Source organism: Struthio camelus, chromosome 12, assembly GCF_040807025.1.
Source record: "Struthio camelus isolate bStrCam1 chromosome 12, bStrCam1.hap1, whole genome shotgun sequence".
NCBI lineage: Eukaryota > Metazoa > Chordata > Aves > Struthioniformes > Struthionidae > Struthio > Struthio camelus.
The window spans coordinates 25,723,030-25,744,824 of NC_090953.1; the positions used below are offsets into that span (position 1 = coordinate 25,723,030).

General features: G+C 52.8%; 1 protein-coding gene across 3 annotated transcripts in view; it reads left to right on the forward strand.

Annotated features, from left to right (window-relative positions):
- RBPMS2 (RNA binding protein, mRNA processing factor 2) overlaps positions 1–21,795 on the forward strand; it is a 33,383-nt gene that overhangs the window by 7,423 nt on the left and 4,165 nt on the right. The window contains exons 2-7 of one of the 3 annotated variants that reach the window (XR_011143751.1): positions 9,165–9,242; positions 10,911–10,949; positions 11,557–11,619; positions 12,726–12,876; positions 13,585–13,733; positions 16,696–16,858. Coding sequence is in view for 2 of the 3 variants with exons in the window: in XM_068958605.1 (XP_068814706.1) it covers positions 9,165–9,242; positions 10,911–10,949; positions 11,557–11,619; positions 12,726–12,876; positions 13,585–13,733 (480 nt within the window). In the remaining variant the exon portion in view is untranslated. The remainder of the gene's footprint in view (positions 1–9,164; positions 9,243–10,910; positions 10,950–11,556; positions 11,620–12,725; positions 12,877–13,584; positions 13,734–16,695; positions 16,859–21,795) is intronic. The other 2 variants (XM_068958605.1, XM_068958606.1) reach the window with 2 other exon arrangements.

A 21,795-nucleotide genomic window follows, 5' to 3' on the forward strand; every position in this document is an offset into this window, starting at 1 on the left:
AGAGCTGGGCTGACTCAGTAGTGCCCCAGTCCTAGGGGTGCTTGGCTGCCTACTGGTGCTGTCCTCCCTACCCCCCCCCCCCCCAAAGGGGCTCCCTGCATCTGGCGTGACACTGCCATAACTACTGTAACCTCTGAGAACTGCCACAACCTCTCAGCTCATCAGTGCTTGGGGTTTGTGGAAGACTTGCTTGGTGCTGGGCTGTGAAACTGTCAGGCATGCTCTGTGGGGCCATGCTGTGGCCAGCAGCATGCCACCCCAGATCAGGGTGAGTCAAGAAGTTTGTGCAGCTCTGTGGTCATGTCCTGGCTCTGGCTACACGAGCAGAGGAGGCAGACATAGGACTGAAAGGTACCTGGGTATTTAGTTTCTGGTTGGGTGAAGCAGAGACCAGCTGCTTGGACATGGATGACTTCCTTGAGGACCCAAGGAGAGAGTATATCTTGTGAGGGTCCTGCATCCGGGCTGGTGTCTCCTGTTTGGGGCAGAGGCTGGCAGGAACTCCTCATCTCATCTGCCAGGAGCAAGGAACTCCTGGCAAAGCTCCAGCAGAAGAAGGAAGTGCACAGAATGTGGAAAAGGGGACAGGCCACTTGGGAGGAATACAGGGACGTTGTCAGAGCGTGCAGGGATGTGACAAGGAAGGCTAAGGCCCGGTTGGAATTAAATCTGGCAAGGGATGTCAAGGACAACAAGAAGGCCTTCTTCAAATACATCACTAGCAAAAGGAAGACTAGGGAAAACGTGGGCCCGCTGCTGAATGGGGCGGGTGCCCTGGTGACGAAGGATACAGAGAAGGCAGAGTTATTGAATGCTGCCTTTGTTTCAGTCTTCACTGCTAAGGCCAGCCTTCAGGAATTCCAGACCTTGGAGACCAGGGAGGAAGTCTGGAGAAAGGAAGACTCTCCCTTGGTGGAGGAGGATCAGGTTAGAGATCTTTTGTCCAAACTTGACCTCCATAAATCCATGGGCCCTGATGGGATGCACCCACGAGTGCTGAGGCAGCTGGCGGATGTTATCGCTAGGCCACTCTCCATCATCTTGGCAAGGTCCTGGAGATCAGGAGAGGTGCCTGAGGACTGGAAGAAAGCCAATGTCACGCCAGTCTTCCAAAAGGGCAAGAAGGAGGAGCCAGGGAACTCCAGGCCTGTCAGCCTCCCCTCCATCCCTGGAAAGGTGATGGAACAGCTCCTCCTGGAGGTCCTCACTAAGCATGTGGAGGACAAGAAGGTGATCAGGAGTAGTCAGCATGGATTCCCCAAAGGGAAATCATGCTTGACCCCTCTGAGAGCCTTCTCTGGTGGAATGACTGGCTGGGTAGATGAGGGCAGAGCAGTGGATGCTGTCTACCTGGACTTGAGCAAGGCTTTTGACACTGTCTCCCATCACATCCTCCTAGGTAAGCTCAGGAAGTGTGGGCTAGACGAGTGGACGGTGAGGTGGCTTGAGAACTGGCTGGATGGCCGAGCTCGGAGGGTTGTGGTGAATGGCGCAGAGTCAAGTTGGAGGCCTGTGGCTAGTGGTGTCCCCCAGGGGTCAGTCCTGGGTCCAGTCTTGTTCAATATATTCCTCAATGACCTGGAGGAAGGCACAGAGTGCACCCTCAGCAAGTTTGCTGAGGATACTAAACTGGGGGGAGAGGCTAACACCCCAGAAGACTGTGCTGCCATTCAGAGGGACCTGGACAGGCTGGAGAGGTGGGCGGAGAGGAACCTCCTGAAGTTCAACAAAGGCAAGTGCAGGGTCCTGCACCTAGGCAGGAATAATCCCCTGCACCAGTACGGGCTGGGGGTTGACCTGCTGGAAAGTAGCTCTGCAGAGAAGGACCTGGGAGTGCTGGTGGACAACAAGTTAAGCATGAGGCAGCAGTGTGCCCTTGTGGCCAAGAAGGCCAATGGTCTCCTGGGGTGCATGAGGCAGAGTGTTGCCAGCAGGTGGAGGGAGGTGATCCTGCCCCTCTCCTCAGGCCTGGGGAGGCCTCACCTGGAGCACTGTGTCCAGTTCTGGGCTCCCCAGTACAAGAGAGACACGGCACTCCTGGAGAGAGTCCAGCGGAGGGCTACCAAGATGATTAGAGGGCTGGAGCACCTCTCCTAGGAAGAAAGACTGCAAGAGCTGGGCCTGTTCAGCCTGGAGAAGAGAAGATTGAGAGGGGATCTCATCAACGTGTACAAGTATCTGCAGGGGGAGTGTCAAGAGGATGAGGCCAGCCTCATCTCCGTGGTGCCCAGCAACAGGCCAAGAGGCAATGGGCACAAACTGAACCACAGGAAGTTCCACCTGAACCTGAGGAAAAACTTCTTCCCTGTGAGGGTGACAGAGCATTGGAACAGGTTGCCCACAGAGGTAGTGGAGTCTCCTTCCCTGGAGATATTCAAAACCCGTCTGGATGTGATCCTGGGCAATCTGCTCTAGGTGACCCTGCTTGAGCAGGGAGGTTGGACTAGATGATCTCCAGAGGTCCCTTCCAACCTAAATGATTCTGTGATCTCACTTCTGCATCTACTGGCTGGAGAATGAATTCCTAGGTGTGGGCAGGAGGAGATGGTCTGAAGCAGACTTCTGTGGTGTGCTATCATGAGCTATCCCCCATGAATTCAGTGTGATGGGCTGTGTAGTGCAAGTATGAATGTGAGCGTCTTCTGGCATGTTGGCTGTGAGACTCTACCTTAGCACATTTCTCAGCAAGGTGGAAAGCTGGGGGCTGTGGTGGCAGACTGGGAAGGGTGCTGTGCCAACCACTCCGTGAGCTGGGGAAGCTCTGCCTGATGTGCCTAGTTGGGAGAGTAATTCAATGGGAGCAGGGGCAAACCCTTCCTGGCCTCCCCAAATGCTTCAACAGCTTTGAACCTGTTGCTGTGTCCCTAGCACCTATGGGTGATGTGCCTCCCCCCACCCCCCTGTGATGTACTGTGAAGACAGGGGACAAGACTTGGTATGGTGAGCAGGAGGAAGTCTCCAACACAGAGTCAGACCAGCAGTGCTTCCTCTGCTCAGGCCATGGCCTAATCTTGGGTGCTCTCCCGTTATGTCTGGACTTATCTTCAGCCATGTGCTTCCGGCTCAGTTGAGCAGAAACCAGCGCCCGTCCCTCCTTCCCTCCTCACTTAAACGCTTTCCTGCCCTGACCACAGTGGCTGGGCTGAGCCCTGTTAAGATTTCCCCCTCAATGTGGAGGAAGAGCAAATGTTCATTTTGGGGGGGGGGGGGGGGGGGGGGGAACATGATCCAGCTATAAGCTGAGTTGTATAGAACACCACAGCCTCGGGCCCAATACCAGTGCTCAGCTAGGTTGCACTTTCTTGCAGTCTGCCCCTTGTGTCCCTGTCCCCAGGCTAACAGGATGTTGTCTCTTGAGTGTGTCTCATGTGAAAGGCTAATTTGAGAGGAACATGCTTGAAGCCCTCCTTGCTTTGAGTGCTGGGAGAGGACTGTGGTTCAAGGCTGCTTTCCTCTAGGGATATGGCCTAGGTGAACATCTTCCCACTGCCCCAGCTGCTGGGGCTGTCGCTGTTCTGTGCTTCCTGGCTGGAGCAGCTCCTGGACTGATCCTGCACCCGGGCGCAGCAGTAGCCTGCCTGCTGGCCCTTTGAGCTGCCCAAGGATGTTATAACTCTGCCAGTGCTGGAGCTGCAAGCAGGCAGCCAGCTTGTGCAGCCTATCTACTGTCAAGTGCTGGTGGTGGGGGGGAAAGTGAGGCACAGGGTGGCAAAGGAACCTGTTTCCTTCTGAGGAGGTATGCTCCATAACATTGGGACTGCTCTGCCTTCCTGCTAAGCTGCAGCTGGCAGCAAATCAGCCTCTCTCCACCAGTTGCCCTCTCCCCTATGTTTGCTGGGGGTTTTACATGCTGAGGAGCAAAACTGCCTAGCACCAGGTCTTCCTAAAGCAGTGGCAGGAACTCTTTAGGCCCTGGGCTGATCTGGTGTGGTGAGATTAGAGTGCCAGCTGCTGTGAAGTCCTTAATCTCCATGGTTGGGTTCCCAAATGTTTCCCTCTCTGCAGCCTTGTTTTGCAAGCTTGGTTCCCTGTGTTTTGCAGCTGTGCCTTATAAGTCTCGGCTCCTAGAGCAGCCTGCAGGCTTGCCGCATTCCAGCAGCCTCGTGTCAAGTGGCCCCAGCTGCGTTGCATCCAGGACTAGGGTTTGGCAGTGCTGTTGTGGCTCTGCTAACAACCCCAGGACTGCTGCCCTGCTCCTGGGGAGCTGGGTGCCAGAGTGGAGCCCCACGTTCCTCCCAGGATGTGTGGTGGAGTGGGATGCTCTGTGCTGCAAGCAGTGTGTGAGGTGGTACAGTTACGATTGTAGCCATGTAGGTCTCGATCACCAGAGCAGCCTTCTGAAAAGCCTCTCTTTGTTGTTAGTGTTGGAGTATCAGTGCTTGCAGTGGCACTTCCAAAAGTAGGCCCTCCCATGGGAATAGCTGTGGTGCCTGTGCCTCTGAACAAGGAGGCTGGGGCTATTGGGCAGCCTGGGTCAGAGGCTGAGCCCTCAGGGACCCAGTGTGTGGGTCAGGGAATCGCCTGCCAGGGAAGGGCTGCCTTTAGGGTGCTGTGTGGGAGCTTGTCCCTGCTCTTGGTGGGGTGGTACTGGGCTCCCTTGATGTGCTGAGCTCTGGTGGTACAGGCAAGAGGCTCAGTGCAGAGCTTGGTGCCATTCCCATGGAAATGCTGGTGTTCCTGAGTGGAGTGTTCCAGGCAAACCAGCAGGTACCTATCTGCAGCTGGGGGTAGCTCACTTGGAGAGGGTGGCTGTCTGGTGGCACAGGGATAGGTAAGGCACAGTCCTGCTTCTGAAATCCTGATGAGCTAGCTGCCCTTGGGCATCTGCTAATCTCTGGCTGTAAAGGCTTGTGTGCTCCAGGTGCTGGGAGAGTGGCCCCAGGACCTGGTTAGCTGGGGAGGGGGTGGAGTGGCCACAGCTGTGCAAAAGCATGGCTGGAGGTAATGCAGATAACAGATTAATCTTGCAGAAGGGGAGATTCTGCCTCACTTCCTTCTGAGAGGATTTGGAGGGATCTTTAACTAAATCCCAGTGCTAGAAAACTACCAGAGCAGCCTTGCAGGAGATAGGTACTTGTGCCTTTGCATCCAACGTTTCTGGCATAACTTGACCCTTGCTGGGCTGCAGGGCAGTGCCTGGCTCTCCTTGGGACTTTGTGTTGAGAGCTTTTATTTAAAGGAGAGCATCTGGCCATTCTGGGAGTGGTGGACAGGGCAAGACTTGCACTGACCTCCAGGCTGGAATGGAGCTGCAGTAGGAAGAGGCAGGCACAGCCACTTGACTTTTTAGAGTCTTAGCGCTTAGTACCAGGCTGTGCTTGCACTAGATAGCTCTACATATGTCCTATGTCTGTTATGGGGGAGATGGTTGTGTAAGGACTGCTTTAGAGCCATTGATTTGAGCCAGTGTCCTTGCCCTTCCCTGCTCCTGTGTGGGAGCTATGCTAGGATCCTCCCCCTTTAAGAGATGGCCTAGTTGGTCTTGTCCCTTTTGGCACAGATCCTGTTTTCCATGGCTCTGCTCCATCTCTGAGTGTTTGGACTGGGGACATCCCCCGAGGGGGCAGGGACAGGGAAGGAAAGCGTTCTCTGCAGGGCCTCTGGCAGCGGCGACCCTGCTGGGCTGTCCTTGGGCAGAGCTGCTCCCTGCTTTGCTGCCCTCCTCCTCCTGGGGACAGGAGAAGGCAGCTGGGAGCAGCCGTTCTGGGTGGGAGGGGGTTGTTCTGACCTGGTATCCCATCTCAAGTGGCCAGTAGCAAAGTCTAAGGAAGGGTGTATGAACAAGGTATTCCTGGAAAGCTATTTTTGCAGTATCTCCAAGCTTCTATTAAACGTGAGCTTTGGCCTGGACAATTTCTAGTCTAGATCTGGAAGGGTTTTTATTTATTTATTTGTCCTGTGACTTGCTCTATGGGGTGGCTGGATATCTGTGTTTGGTGGCAGGGAGCTGAAGCAGGATGAGTATGTTTAAGCAGAAACCTTGTCTGTCTTGGCATGTGTGCAAGAGCTTGGACCATGGATTCATCTCCTGCCCTGGGTTGTCCTAGTGACCTCTCAAAGCCTGTGGGTTGTGGGCTGCAAAGGGGTGACTGGAGAGGCCCTGTTCAGTTCTTCCTCTGGAAGATGCTGGTCAGACCCCTGATTGTTGCTTGTTTGGTTTTCTTTTTGGGGGGAGGGCAGGAATCAGGACTGCCTACAGTGCCCAGGATGTGGGTACACCAAAGGCTTAGACTGGCAAGATGCCTCCTTTTCTTGCTGCTGCTGGTCGCATGTCTATACCTGGTCCTGGTCTGAGTGGTGATCTCTTCTCTCTCTGACTTATCTTGCTCTGTTCATGTCCCTTGAACGTATAACCCAGCTCTCTCTTAGCCTCACCTCTGTGAACAACTTTATTTAGCTTGTCACTTACCCTTTTCCAGGTTGGTCATGGATGTGCTGAATTGCAGAAGTCTCAAAACCAACCACTTACTCTCATCTCTTCTCTTAACAAGCTCTTCTGAGCAGGGACCTTCCTTAATTTGTCCTGATATGCCTGGGGAAACCTTCTTTGAATATCTTAGCTGGTAATGTTTGGGGAATGGCTGTCTTGGGATTCCTCAGACTTTCTTCAGGGCAACACTAGTCCTTGGTGGGTGCTGTGGGTAGCCTGGCATCCCTTCTCCAAAGCTCTCAATAGTGAGAGACCAGGCCTGAAGGATGTCCTCCTCCAGCCTTCCAGGTGTCCAGGCCTCTTCAGGACACCTATAGGAGCAGGACACCTTCTCTTTTCCTTGGCAGTGACTTAGAGACAGCTTTAGGAGCTTGTTACCTCTGACAAAGAGCTTTCCTAGGCACCTGCACTGCTCTGTTCAAGCTCTTGTAGGGGCTCCGAGTAACTGACTTTCTCCTTCCCCAAGCAACTGCACGTCTTCCGTTCTATCACGCCTGTCGCAAAGACTTACTGAGCGATGCATCACAGGACCATTTAGAGACCCAACAGGGATGCAGATTTCTATCTGCTTGGAAGAAACATCCATTCTGAGGTCTAAGCACACTCAAATCCTGAAATATTGAAAAGGAACAGTACTTTCACATGGCTGAGGCACATGTGTGGAGGATGGTGGCACACTCTTCCCCTGCAAGAGATGGCCTGGTGCCTTCTGAGAATGTGCAGCAGGCACTCTGCCTCTGCATTGCTCATGCCAAGCTACAAGCACCAAAATCTTTGCGGTGCAGTCTCTTGGCTTGCTTGCTGCTGCTGCCCACTCCACCTGGGCACAGCTGGCCCTGGAGTGATGTCCCCGATGAGGGGCTGGGTGGGGGGATTGTAGGACAGCATCTGGACATGCAAAGCATTTTGTGAGTGGGGGGAGGTAGCAGCCCTCAGTCTCAGCAGGCATGGGGAAAAAGAGGGACTGCAGATCTCAAGATTCATGATCAGTGTCTATCCTGCAGGCTTAAGCTGCTTTCTGAGCTGATGTGAAGGGTGTAACTCTGCCCTGGCAGGACTGTCCTAGGTACAGGAGCTTGGGGGAGGTACTCATCTTCCTGTTTCCTCCTGGAAGCAGGAGAAACTTTCCTGCTTTGGGCAATCAGGCTCCCCAAAGCATCCTGTAGTTGTGTGAGGTTTGGCTGCCCCCAAAGAGGGGGCAGAAGCTCTGCTGCATGTTCTGATGTTCTCAGGCTGCAGCGTAGGAGCAGGGCAAGTGTGTGCTGCTTGCTTTTGTGGGAAAAGAGGTTTAATGAGGTGTCAAATACAACCCAGTCCCTCTGGGGAAGGGGAAATGGCTGAGCAAAAACTAAAATGTGGGAGCAGAATGCTTTTGCCCTGGAATTGTGAGCGGGTCACTTCAGACTAGAAGCAGGCCAAGAGATGAGCTTTGGCACTGTGCTCCTGGTTTGGTTATGTTCCCAGCTGATGGCTGTGATGTTCTACAGCCTGGAAGGGTCTGGTGCTGTTAGTGCCATTCTGAGCATTTAGGCATCAGTGTTATCCCATGACCTCTCACTGACTTGTTTGGGACTGCCTGAGTGGGTGTCATCCCCATGTAACGAAAAGCAAGGAACATAGAGCACCATCTTCCCATGGTTTTCTCTCTTCCTTCTCTTCTCTGTCAGTGCTGGCCAAGCTGTGATGCAGTCTCCTGGTCCATAATGACTACAGAAATCACCAAGACACAAGTATAGTGCATAGCTTCCCTTTCCAGCTCTGTGCTGACTTACAGGAAATCTTAGCAGATGCATCATGCTGCTTCCTATGAAAATAGGCTGGCAGCCAACATTTCCCAGTGCAGGGAGAAGGTGGCTGTGATGGTCTGACTGTCAAACAATGCTCCTAGGCCATGTGCCTCCTTCTTTCTGGCTGTTCATGTGAGCTATAAAGCTGTCTATTAAAGTTTTCCTCTGGTACTATGTTTGTGCTTTTGCATGCCAAGTGCGTTTGGGGGTGATACATGACCTCTACAGCTTGGAAAGAGGAATGACCTCCTTGGACTTGCTGCAGCACAGCCAACTTCTGGTTGGGCACAGCAATGTACCATAAGAGGTGGCTTGGAAGCAACATCTAAAGGGTCTGTTTCCTGTTGGGGAAGGAGCAGGGATGGGCCCCAAATCATCCTTGCAACAATGTCCTGTGGCTTTTGTGGAAGTCCAAGATGTACGTATATGGTGGTGAGGTGACTTTCAATCAGTGGCTGAAATGAGGTTCTAGGATGGACTAAAGAAAGGAGGTCTAGCATATGGCTGTGTTTTATCCCTGTAGATAGGGCTAGAAAGGTAGCTGGGGCTTTTATCAGTCTCTTCTGGAGCTTTTTGATATGTGTCAACCTCTGCTTTAGTGCATTTGGCAGTGTATGGTCTTCTAGTAGTCTTCAAGTTTTAGCATGCATTAAGGTCCACTTCAAGGACTATGGGGCTGCTGTCCACACCCTATTCAACCCAAACTTACTCTCCTAGGGTCCTGAATCTGACTTGTAAAGGTCTAAATTCTTTCCTAGAAATAAGGAGAGGACTTGATGCCCCTGACAGAGGAAAACACTCCTCTAATGTAGGGGAGAGCTAGTGCCTGCAAGGCCGCATTTCATGCGAGGTAACCTACCTCCATTGGACCTGGCTTCTGAAGCGCTGTATTCTTCCTCTGGAACTAAACATCTCCTTTCATTAGACCTTGTTGACCTTTCTCCTAGGTACGGACGCTATTTGTCAGTGGCCTTCCTGTGGACATCAAACCCAGAGAGCTCTACCTGCTCTTCCGACCATTCAAGGTAACGTTTATCTTGCCTATGCCGTTCCAAGGACTTCCAGCTCTGAGCAGTGTCTGGGGTGCCGGGTGAGCAGCCTCTGCAGGGCCGCATTCAGTGCGGTGGCTGTGAACTGGAGGCCTGCAGCTCTAGGAGGAGTGGCCTGCTCTTTCCTTCTCCCTCTGCTCTTCTGCCAGACTGTGAGGAAAATAAGATCTGTGGCTTGGCTTAGGTGCATTCAAGCCTGGCCTTTAGTGGGAAAGATGCTGTCTTGTGGCCAGCCTTGCAGCCAAGGAAGCCTATTGGAGAGAGCAGCAAGGATGAAATGGGAAACTGGACCTTTTGTGAAAGCTTTAGGAATCTGATAGGAAGCCAGAATGGTATCTCACAGACTGCACTCAGCTGGGTAACCTCCCTTGGAGCCTGTTGGTGCAATCATCCCATCTCCAAGTTCAGTGAAGGCTGCTTGGTGTGCCCTGCTACCCAACTGGGCCAGCCCTGGGTACTTCCTTGGCTCTTGGATGTGTCCTGATGGACCAGGTTCTAGTTGCATAACTGTCCATCCTTTACTGGATCTTTCCCTCTTGCCACACCAAGGACTGGAGTAGCACTTCTCCTTCCATGTGCTGGTGCTTCCAGTTGTCAGAGAGTAGTTGTGGCTCCACACAGCCACTCAAAGCAGCCTGTGTGGGTGCATGGAGGCTGCTGAGGGTCCAGTGAATCAACTTCTTGAATACATGGACTTAATCCATATGATAGCACAATAAGCTGCAGAAAGGACACTTGAGGAACAAGGCCTGTGCTGAGGGTCCTTTACCCTGCACCAGCTGACCTTCAGCTGGGCGGTACTAGTTGGAGGGTACCTGTCTGCTTTGGGTAAGGGGAGGTGAATATCGATCGCTCTGCGAGTTATCCCTTACCCTGCAAATGTGGACCTGGGGTGTGAAGGCAGTGCAGTTTGCTCAGGGTGCTGCTTTGGGATGCTTCAACTCGGGGTCTTGTCTGATCTGGGACACCCACCATGGTATTGCAGCACGTGGGCTGTCCTTGGGGGAAGTGGGTGGCTCATTGCCTGACAAGTGCTGGGACCCATGAGCGAGTCTGTGCCCAGAGCTATGGTAATGTCCTGGGACGACTCTTCCAGTCTGCCCGGTCAGGGCCACAGCCTGTCTTGGTGTTTCACTGAGTGGCTTGTGTAGGCTGTACCTGGGCAAGGACCCATGTTGTGCCAATTAAGTAATGTGCCCATTGGGTGTAAGTTGACCTGCTGTTGCCTCCAGCTTGTTCCTATGCGAGACATGGGAAGCCAGATGCATGGCCAGTGAAGACTTGAAGTCCTTGTTGTTAGCACCCCTCTAGTACAGGGTGCTCTGTGCTCCCTAGGCAGTAGCTGGGGGGGCACTTATCTTAGAAGCTTCAGGAAGAGCTGGAAAACAGATTTCTTCCCAAAGGGGCAGAACAGACTAGCTGAGATACTTGCTCTGCTCCTGGATTAACTTCAATGGCCTCTTTTTGGTGGGGAAGAGAAGGCTAGCTCCTCTGGAGAAGGGTTCATGTACCTCCCCCTGCTACAAACCCTGCCTTGCAAAGGGCTTGGTGCTGCAGGAACTCCTGAAGCTCTCATATCATGTCTTGCTTGCAGCTCTGCTCCTTCAGGAACCTGACACTGACTTGTTTTCTTCCCTTCCTTAGGGTTATGAAGGGTCACTGATCAAGCTAACATCAAAGCAGGTACCTCCTTCCTCCTGCCTGGGTATTTTTGGCTTCTGCTAGAAGAAAACTAAACTTGCTGAGAGGAGAGGTGGAACAGACTCTATTTCGCTGTGTGGAGCATTGTGTTCAGTGTCGTGTACACAGCTGGGCTCTGTTCACACACCCTGTCCTGGTGGCCCTGAGCACTCTGCATGTTCTGAATGTATCTGTATCTTCTGTAGCTATGAGTTGTATGGGCTGCTGCTTGTGCTCAGTCTTCAGCTGGGTGAAACCTGATGCTTCAGCCTCAAACCCTGTGCTGGCAGAAAGCTTCCCCTATCCCATCCTAACTAAGGCTGTGGTTCTGACAAGATAACCATGGTCAGAACTGAAACTCTTGTGGGCAAGGGGGACTGCTGCTGGTGGCTGCTGGGATGTGAAGTTTCCCCACACGTAGGAACATTGAAGCATTTGGTGTAGTGGAAACAGATGGAGAGCAGGAGTCTTGGACCTCTAGCTCTGCGCAAGGGCCCTCTGTAAGCTCAGATGGTCTCTTTTTGACTGCTGTCCGGGGCAGAGAGGTTGGCAGGGTAGTCTGAAGAGTTGGAAGAGACTCCCAAACTGAAATCAGCATTATTTCTTCTAGCCAGTTGGTTTTGTGACCTTTGACAGCCGGGCTGGTGCTGAAGCAGCAAAGAACGCCTTAAACGTGAGTACCTGATGTGTCAGGAGGCCCCAGGGAGGGCTGAGGTTAGCTGTATGCCATGCTGTAGCTAGACCTAGAGCCACTTCTAAGCCAGCTGTGGGCTAGACTGACACTGGCCTTGTCTGTAATATAGGAAAGGCCAGGCTGGCTCCTAGGTACCTGCAGGCATAGGGCAATATGTCACTGACAGCCTGTAATGCTATACTGAGGCCAACTTGTATCTAGCCTCAGCTTTTGAGGCTCTAGGGTGAGCTCACCAGATTAGTCTGGTAGTGAAACATTTTGTGGCAACGTTCATCTGTCTTATGGCCATAAGACTTGCTTGGTGCTGGCTTGTTAAAGCTTTGCTTGCCAAATGCCCTAATGAAAAGCGTGTGGCAGTTCAGTAGAGCAGGGCATTGCTCTGGACTTTGGCCTGCCAGGACCTCTGCAGCTAGAATGTACCTGCTTCAGGAGGGCATAGAATAAGGAAACATGCCTTCCCGTGTGCCTGTTTCCATGGCAGGACCAAAGCTGGCTGGTACAGGATTGCTTAGCGTGTTCACCACATTCCCAAACTGCTACAGCTCAAAAAAGGGCATGAGGAATGTGGCAGGTATGGCCCAAGCTATCTGCATCCCATGTGGCCCTGCAGAATGTAGTGGGATCTAGGCAGCAAAACCTGCTGAGATAGGCCTGCCCTGCTGCATGACCCTGCCTCAGGCAGCTGGGCATGTGGCTATGCCTCTGCCTAGGCTGGCAGTGGGTGTAGGAGCGCCACAGATAGCCCAATCTTTATTGGAGCTTCCTATCCCAGCTCCAGCAAAGTGAAATCTTCCCTGACCACCACTGGTGGCAGTTGCTATTATGCCTGCTGGGGAACTGCACGTAAAGAGCAATGCTGTATGCCACATCTTGGTGGTAGTAGTAGGCCCTTTTCTGGTTGTATGGTCCTAGGCCAGCTGAATGTGGAAACACAAGCCTGTGGGAGCTTTAGTGTTGCAGTGGACATGCAACTACAGTGCAATGGCCTCCATTCCCCAGTTAGGCTTTGCTCCATGAGTAGACGGAGCCTTTTCTTGGACTGGAAACCTCCCTGCTGAGAGACTCTATGCTTTCTCCTGCCGCAGGGCATCCGCTTCGACCCAGAGAACCCCCAGACCTTGCGGTTAGAGTTTGCTAAAGCCAACACAAAGATGGCCAAGAGCAAGCTGATGGCCACACCAAACCCCACCAATATCCACCCTGCCCTGGGCGCACACTTCATTGCACGAGACCCCTGTGAGTATGCTGGGAGGCAGTTTGAGGTAGTGCCTGGTCCAACCCAGGAGATGCCTAGCACCGGGTGTGCTAGTGTTGGGACTTGGCATAGCCAGGATGGAAAAGATGCCTCTTAGCCACATACAATCTGGTTGAAGCCTGCCCAGTACAGTAAGGCCAGCACACTGGTTGCAGGAGAACAACCGGCATACAGTAAAGCTTCTGGCCAATGCTGCAAACATTGGGAAAGCAGAGCTGTTTCTTGTAGACGAAGTGATGCCACTCAAGTGCTTAAACCACCTCTAGGTGCAAAGCAGCAAGGGCCGGTCCTGTCCCCTGCACACTCAGCATAGTGCAGTGAGGCAAACAGCTCTGCTGCAGCTTGTCAGGCAGCCCACAGCATGGCACTGAGCCTCATCTTTTCTGTTGTCCCGCAGCACCAGCCCTGTGCTGTGTGCTTGTACCAGACTGCCTAAGACCCCATGCCACCTGTTGTAGGTCCCTTGGGGATGGAGCTGTCTTCCTGGGCTCTCCTGGCAAGGCTGGGAAGCTGGAGGAGCAGTTGGTCGCAGTGACACTGCAGGAGTACTATATATCTCAGTGCTATATTTTAAACCTCCCTGGGACAGCAGTGCAGAATCTTGGTTTTGAGCTGAAAATCCAGAGTGTCTCAAGTAGGCTGTTGGGGCAAGCTACTAAAATGCTATCACCTTGTGTCCTCCTGTCTAGATGACCTGACTGGAGCGGCTCTCATTCCAGCATCCCCAGAAGCATGGGCTCCCTACCCACTGTACACCACGGAGCTAACCCCTGCCATCCCCCATGCTGCGTTCACATACCCGGCAGCTGCTGCTGCAGCTGCTGCTCTTCACGCTCAGGTGAGTTGCTTCTGGCCTCCCTTGCTGAGAACTGTGCTCTCCTCTCTCACTGTCCCCTGGTGCTTGCTCCCTTGGGTCTCTCTTTGGCTGGTTCGATTCTGGCATCTGCGCCTTGACTCCTGGGCCAAAACTCTGGCTGAAGTGGATGAGCCCCCCAGCCCTGAACAAACCACAGGGGAAACATTAAAGCACTGGCTACCGAGTAAATGGGCAGCCTGAATGCAGTCGGAGCTCAGCACTGATTTCTGGCCCTGCAGGTCCAGCCTGCTTCCCTGCTATAGGCAGGCAGCTGGGGGAAGTCAATGCTCAACTTTGGCTAGCTCTGCTGGTCTCTGTGGCCAAAGAACCGTGTTGTGGGACTGCTGTGAGGAAATGCTACATACCAGTGAATAACATAGCTATGAAATGTCCTCTTTGAAAGTGGAAGTTGCAGTGGGCTGCTGAAGCTGAGGCTCGCTTGGAACCCACTTGGGCTAAGTGACTTGGACATACTTTTGAAGCTAAGGGGGACATGATTTAGCAGAGCCCTGCCACAGCAAAGAACTGAGGTCTGTTCATGGGGGGAGGGGGGTATGTTAGCTGCTCTGGATGCAAGCTAGAGTTGATTTGTGTATGGGCCTACGGAGATGCTAGCAGTTGTGCATCTGGCTGCCTGGTATCCCAGAGGATCTGCTTGCTGACAGCTGAGGTGTAGGGATGTCTGTGCTTTAATGTACTGAGACGAACACCCCTGCTGAACATAAGACCCTGAAACCAGAAACGCAAGGAGAAAGCCCAGACTGAGATGTGTCCTAATTCCAGGTTAAGATGCTTGGTTTGGAGCACTTGGAATAGGCGAACTTGTCAATCCTGTCCCTACCTTGCTTGGTGATATCCACCAGCTGCGCTCTGTACGATTTGGTCTCTGCTCCTTTAATAGTGTCATGGGGAGCCAGGGCAGTGGTGACTCTGGGCTTAGTTTACAGAGCATCAGGGTTTAACCTTTCCTCTGTCCATTGTGCTAAGCAGGGTGTTTGTTTAGCTTGACTTTTCCCTGCTTAGCTTGAAAGGAAGAGGAGCTGTATCCCCTCACCTTGTCCACCTGGCTGACAGTTCAGTCAGCATCCTCCTGCTCCTGCAAGCCTCTTGACTGTGTTACTATCTGGCTTCAACCCAAACATGTTTCCTGGATGTAACATGGAGAAACCGGAGGGGATGCAAACTGCTGGCCAGCCTAGGCTTGTCTGTCCTGCCCCTCATTCACTTGCAGGCCTCTGCTGCTTTTGTCCTTCTGCCAGTGAGCTAGCGTTGGGCTGAAGCTCCTACAGGGTAGGTGAGAAGTATGTGGGGCCCAGGGCAGGACCAGGTACTGGCTTGCTGTTCCAAGGGCCTCCAGTGCCAGACTGCTCTTCCAGGTAAGCTGGTCCTTCAGCTGGGAGTGGCCAACACCTAGTGAAGAGTTGTGCTTGCTGGCCTTGTCTAACAGTTATCAATGGTGCCTGTGGCTACTGGAGCACCTCTGTGTATGCTCTGTTCCAGGGTAGCCCAGGAGAGCAGGCTTTTCTTCTGTCTTTCCTTCCCTGCCCCTTCGTGTGGGACAGCAGAGCTAAGGGGGCTGTTGGTGGTTGAATTGCCGCAGTCAGAAAGGGCTGGAAAAGCCCTTTCTGGACTGGCTGAGATAGTTGAGGGAGGTGAAGCCATTACTGTGGATCCTTCAAGGATGATCATGTCATGCAGAGACCCTGAGTGCGAGGGTTAGACCCTTACCAGAGACTTTATGGAGTATGGTGGGGAAGGAACAGTCCTGCTTTACTGAAATGGTGAGGTATCAAGGAGGCCTTCAGCCAGATCTTCTCCCCTTGGGATCTGGGTTTTAGTTCCTGCTATCCAGCTGACAGGTTACTCATTCAGGACAGACAGCTTTACTATCTAGATTTTCTGGCCTGAAGAGAGATCCTGAGGCCTGAACAGTCTGTAACAAGTGATGTGCCCCATGGCCCTAGGGAGCCAGAGTAGCCCCTCCAGACTGTGGCCATGGCTGGACCTAGTGCTCTCCTGAAGAAGAGCAGCCAGGCTGGCTGAGCAGTTACAGCTGCTCCTCACCGTGCTGTACTTGAGCTGGCGGTGACCTCTCAGGGAGACGTTCTGGCGTGGTATATGTTACCCATAAAATTTTATGGAGTTAAACATTACTCAGGCTGGCAGTTTTGAGCTGCCTGATCTGTAGGCTGGAGTCCTTTCCCTTGCAGAGCTGAGGCAGGGTGGAGTGAGTCAGTGAGCTGACTTTTGTTCATGAACTGGGCTAAAAGCTTTAACCTTGGTTTTGGTGTGCTGAGCCCTCTGCCCTTGCTTTTAGGGGCCTGCTCACCTCGCTACAGTGGCATGGGGGATGTGTACTGTACTCCAGGGCAGCAGCTCCTCATCCTGCTGGGATCAATGTTGGCTGGAGGAAGTTCGAGGGATGGCTGGAGCCGTAGAAGCTCTGTAACCATCAGTCCTAGGGAGAGCGCACAGTAAGAGGCAGTAGCTGAGCTGAGAGCTTGTAGCAAAGGATTTAAGCTTCAAGTACCTGGATGCTCATCCTCTCGCTGCTCCATGCTCAAGTCTGGTAGTGAGCATGAGAGGAGGTGGCTGCCTTTTGTCATCTGCTCGTGCGACCTCCAAGCAAGAGCTGCTTGGAGGGCTGGTGTGAGTGACAAGGGGCAGGAGATGGCGTGAGGCTGGCCTGGCCTCGGTTTGCCTACCAAGGAGCCCTCGGTAGGCTGCTTGCAGACTAGACTGACGACTGCTACTCCTGGTACTGCTGTGTTGCTGTATCATGGCAGTGCTCCTTCCAGGCAACAGGCTGATGTAGCTATGACTATGACCCGAGCCTGCCCATTTAAAAGCTTCAGCCCATGGGGACTCTACTGATTTTTAAGATTGTCCCATTTGCCTTCCCTTCCTCCCACCCTCTCTCAAATCCCTCCTTTGATGTCCCTAGTGAACTTCAGCCATGATGCCATCGCAGGCTAGCCCTGAAGCTCAGAGCTGTCCCTGGAGATGGGACACCCTAGTGATGCCTTATTACAGCTAGTGGAGTGGCTGTGCTACAGCTCCATTCCTAGAAGTGTTAAGCATGATGGCAGCCACGTCTGGAAAGACTGGTAAGGTAACCATCTCTCCTCCAAGGTGCACCATGGGATTTGCAAGCTTCTGCCCATCTCTGTAGCCCATATCTCCTTGGCAACCCAGTGCATGGGCCTCACGCTACCCACCCACCAGAGCCTGGGGAATGAGATGCCAGGCGTTCTTTCTAACCCACATCTCCGACTTGGCAGCACACAACATGGCGCACACAGCATGGCACCATCTTACATCAGCTCCTCCCAGCTGAGCCAGGCTCAGCCAGGTCCCACCTGTGGGAGGGGAGTAGCCTGGTTGAGCTGGGGCAGAGACAACCTGCCGCTTGGTGCAAAAGAAACCTTGTCTCTCCCCAAACACAACCCTTCAAGGGCAACCAGAAATACACTCTGACCTCACTCCTGGCACCCGGTGGGGGAGGTGAGTGATGTGATAGCTGAAGCACACAACTAAATTCTACTGGGCACGTTAGACAACAGCACTTGCCGGTCACTTCATTCCAGGATTGCATACCGGGACAGACCTGACCTTAATGATTGGTCTAATCTCACCTCTTTCTTCTCCAGTTACTGGAAACGAAGCCAGTTTCTACCTTGAGCTTGGCTTCTCTTTGCAGCCTGAAATCACAGGCAGGACGCAGCTCTTGTGAGCCATAACGAAGGGAATCTGCAGCCTGGGAGGGATGGGAGTTGTGTAGGAACTTGGGATCTTGGGGAGGGATGGAAATGGCCTTGCCTGGCAATAGCTGGCTGGGAGGATAGTTTTTGTGGCCAACCCTAACTGAAGTCTTAGGGTTAATGTGTGTTTTTTTTTTTTTTTTTATGCTTCTGGTCTCAGACTCGTATTTCTCCTGCAGTGGTTCTGGATAGGCTTTTTTGCTGCATAGTAGTGATGTCAGGCAAGGGGAGTCATCAAAGATGGGGCCCAGGGCTGCCTTTGTCCTTGGAGGATGTGCAAGACTGGGATGCACGCATGCTGAGCTGGTCCCCTGGGAGAAGGGGTGGGCTTGACACAAGGATAGAGGCAAGGATACAGCTTGTCTTGTTGTCCTTAGACCTGCATGTAGTGCCTATGTGATGGAGTCAAGTTATGTTGTTTCTGATGTAAAACTGCTTGTTTTGGAGTGCCTCTAACCCAGCCTCTGAGCAGGCAGTAGGAGATGAGATACAAGGGGCCCTCAGCACTCCTGGAGCTCTTCTGAGCAAAGAGATACTTCTAGCTATGGCAACACCTCTGGAGGCAGGACTCTGCTATGGGCAGGACTTGCCCTGCAGAGCAGGGCATTAAACATGGGAGTGTCTGATCCGTGGGTGCCTGGATCAAGTACATGGATGAGGCTGGTGGTGGCCACCACTGGCTGCTTGTAGGAGATCAAGTTAACATGTTGGGTAGCTGGAGCCTGCCTGTGGTAGACGTTTCTAAGGCAGGGAGCAGATCATGGAGTGAAAGTTCAAAGCTGTCTATGCCATTGGAGATGGGGTGCCCTAGGTGCCCTCAGCCTCTGCATTGCTGCCCCTGGTAGTGGCCTTCTCTGGAGGCTGTGAGTAGACTGTGGAGATAGCCCTCTGAAACTGGGATCTGCCCAAGTGAGGAGTGGAAGGAAGGTGCAGTCCCAGCTCTGCTCTGTGTCTATGTGGTGGTGAGGAGTCCAGCAGAACCTTAAGGCATCCCAGCACTGAATGGAGGCAGAGCACATCGATGGAAGGGGAGGTCAGTGCCCTGAGTAATTCTCCAACCTTTCCCTCCTGACTGCTGCCCTGGCTGGTTCAGGAGAAAATGCTTCTCCTGAGCAGTGGCTGCTGTTGTGGATTGACGTGTGGCTGGTCCCAGTGGCTGTGACCTGGCACTGGCCCTAGAGAGCGGGGAACATGGGGTAGTTCCTCTAGGGGGTGGGCTCAGGTGATGTGCTCCCCCTTGAGTACCTGGCTCCTGCCAGGATGCTGCTGTTAGCTGGGCTGTGTGAGTGTGTGGGTGCCACCAGCCTGACTGAGCCCAGGAGCACTGAGCAGTGGGCACCAGTGTGACCCCCTGGAGTGCAGAGATCCTGCTCTTGCATGCTGCTGAGTCCTCGCCTGCCATTTAGGGTCTCCTCTGTGTAGTCTCCTGGACTTCATGTTGTGGCAGCTAAGCTCTATTAGACCCCCACCTTGGGATGGGAGGCTGGAAATGATGACAAGCTTTCTGTGCCTAATAACTTGTTGCCTGTTTATTGGGGCTGTTACATAGGATTCACCAGCATAACTGTTCAGGGCAATCTCTATGCCTCAGACAGGCATGATGCACTCTGCAAGGCCTTCCTGACTGTGGCGTTCTCCTAAACTCCAGTGACTTTGGGGTGGCACTGACTGGGCAAGCAGCACTGACAGGCTCTCCCCAAGCCAGTGTGTTCTTCTAAACAGAAAAAAGCAGGTGGGAGCTGCTCTTGGCTCCTCCAGGTACCTGCTGAGTAGCCATTATATCTAAAACACCTGATGGGTGAACTGGACCAAGATGCTGTCAGAAGTGACTTTGCAAACTGGTCAGCACTAACTTGCCCTAGCTAGCTCAAACCAAATGAGCAAAGTCGTACAACCCACTGCCATCCTGGAAAAAGGAGAAATGCTTGTTTGTTGAGGTCTGCTAGCTAGGTATGTCATCACAAGCTGTAGCATAGGCTGCCTTGAGACCCAGGGGAGTACAGGGCATTACATGTTGAAATGACTTGTCTGTTGAAATGCCCCTTCTGAGCAACAGGGAGGGTCAGTGCCTGTCCTTTCCTGCCTGCTCCTCAGCAGGGTGCAAGGTGTGCTGATCCTCCAGCTCTCCCTGACCACAGCTGCCTAAAGAGATGTACATGCAGTTTGTGCTTGGTTCAACTGCAGCGAGGTTTTCCTGCTCTAGGCTGAGCTGCTTGGGTCTTGCACAGCGTGCAAGCATTAGATGCTTGTCTCCTCATCCTCCTAAAATCCCAGCCCTCTCAAGGACCCTGGAGGCAGATGGCTTGAATGAAGCACCTGCTGCTGAGGCTAGAAGGACCTGGCTAGAGAGTGCTAATGGATAATGTTAGTTCCCTGTGGATGCACCTTTGCAGGCTGTCCTTGCTTGCCATGGGTCAGATGGCAGACTGTATGTTCCCACTGGCTGTGTTACTAGCTGGAGCAGAGCTGCTCTTGCTGGCCACCTCTGTAATCTGCTGAAGGCCTGCACCTGGTGACCTATGGCCTGGGGGAAGTGGTGACTGATGGCATAGCCTGTGTTTGCTTAGTGGGGTGAACAGCAAATTCCTGTCTGCTATGAAGTGCTTGCAGCTTGCCAAGGTGAGACTGTCTCAGCAAGGTAATCTGAAGATACCTCCCTGCAGGTCAGCAGTGACTAGATGCAGTTCTTGAACATGCTGGTTGGGGTCCTACCAGCTGCCAGGAGCACAACAAAGGGGACTGGCTTGTCCCTGCCTGCAGAGGGAGGCCTTTCTGGTATGTGGGGAGACATTTGAGCCAAGCTGTGGCTGCATCTGTTCCAGTGTTAGGCATAGCTCCAAGAATATCTCCTCAAGATGGAGGAGTTGACTGGAGAGCAAAGATGACCAGGCCTAGAAGTGACTAAGGAGGAAAGACAGGCTCTCTATGGCTTGAGGATGGATGTGTGTACTCTGTGTGTCCCTTCCCACCCCTCCCTCCCCACAGCCTTTTCTGCAGAAAGAATTGCTTTCCATATGTGTGGTGGTAAGATAAGCAGAAGCTTGAACTCTGAGTGTAATTTTAAGAGGTGTTGAAGGACTTCTCAAGGGGAGTGAAGCCCCGATGGGGCATTTTTGTGACCTGTTTATCACTTCTTTTGTAGTTTAGGTAGTGCTGATCCTGTGTTACAGCAAGGGATGAGCTCCAATTTCTGGATGTTTTTCCTGGCATCTTGTTTGTGGCCTGAATATGGCAGATGGAGGCACAAATTACTCCTCTCTAGCTATTTTCTGGGACAGATGTTGAATGTTGCAGTGTGAGGCTGGCTGAAGTCAGCTGGTGGTATCTGTCTTGTCCCTATGGGCAGGAGATGTTTGTAGTGGTGTGGCTAGACTCCTTTCCAACTGTGAGCTAATGTGGCTCTAGAAACAACTGTGTGTCTTCCAGTAAAAGCCTCCCTTGCTCTGCTTTTCTAGCCCAGTGTTGGATGTCTCGGTGTCTCCATTCCCTCTTTCTCAGTGGCCTCGGCAGAAGTTGTACTGTTTTTGAGAGGTGACATTTTTTTTCTCCAGAAAAAGTGGCTCCCTCTTGTGGAGAGTGCTTTGACTTGACCTGTTGGGTTACAGTCCTCTGAGGCAACCCTCAATGGCCTCTTGTGCATCTGGTTTCCTCTTGCAAATGGCACCAGGAGCCCTCTCATCAGTGCTTCTCTACTCCTTGGCTAAAGCAAGGTGCTTAAGACACTTTGAAGGTCATGCAGAGAATACTGTCTTGGCAGGCCCCCACTGTCTGAAACATGTCCTCTAAGTTCCTCTTGGCCAGGTGCTGCCTCTAATCTGGTTCCTCCAGTGCTTTATACTGGCTTCTAAAGCAACTCTCCTAGTGAGGGGACATTCCTGTCTTAACCCTTCAAGCCCATAATCTTTTTATGGGTTGAAAGACCTGGCAGGTTATTCCTCACCCTGCAAGCCTTTCAAAGCTTTGGCCTGTACCCAAGATCACTGCATCTGCATGCATTCCTGACAGCCTCTACACTGAACTCCTCTGGCTGCTGCTGGGCTTGTGCTGGGAGGAGCACCTGGCTGCTGTTGCCTCTGCACAGCAGAGTGGAAGCAGGGAGCATGGTGGGTGGGGTTATCGTAAGTCGGGCTGGCAGGGTTGTGTGTGCAAGCATCAGAGACCTATGGGAGGAAGGCAAGGAGAAGTGGTCCAGCAGCAGTGGAGGTCTATTAGTGCCAGAGTTGAGAATATGTGGCTTAGGAGAAAAGCAAGACTGTGGTTGAAAGTGGAGGTGCTGGAGGCTC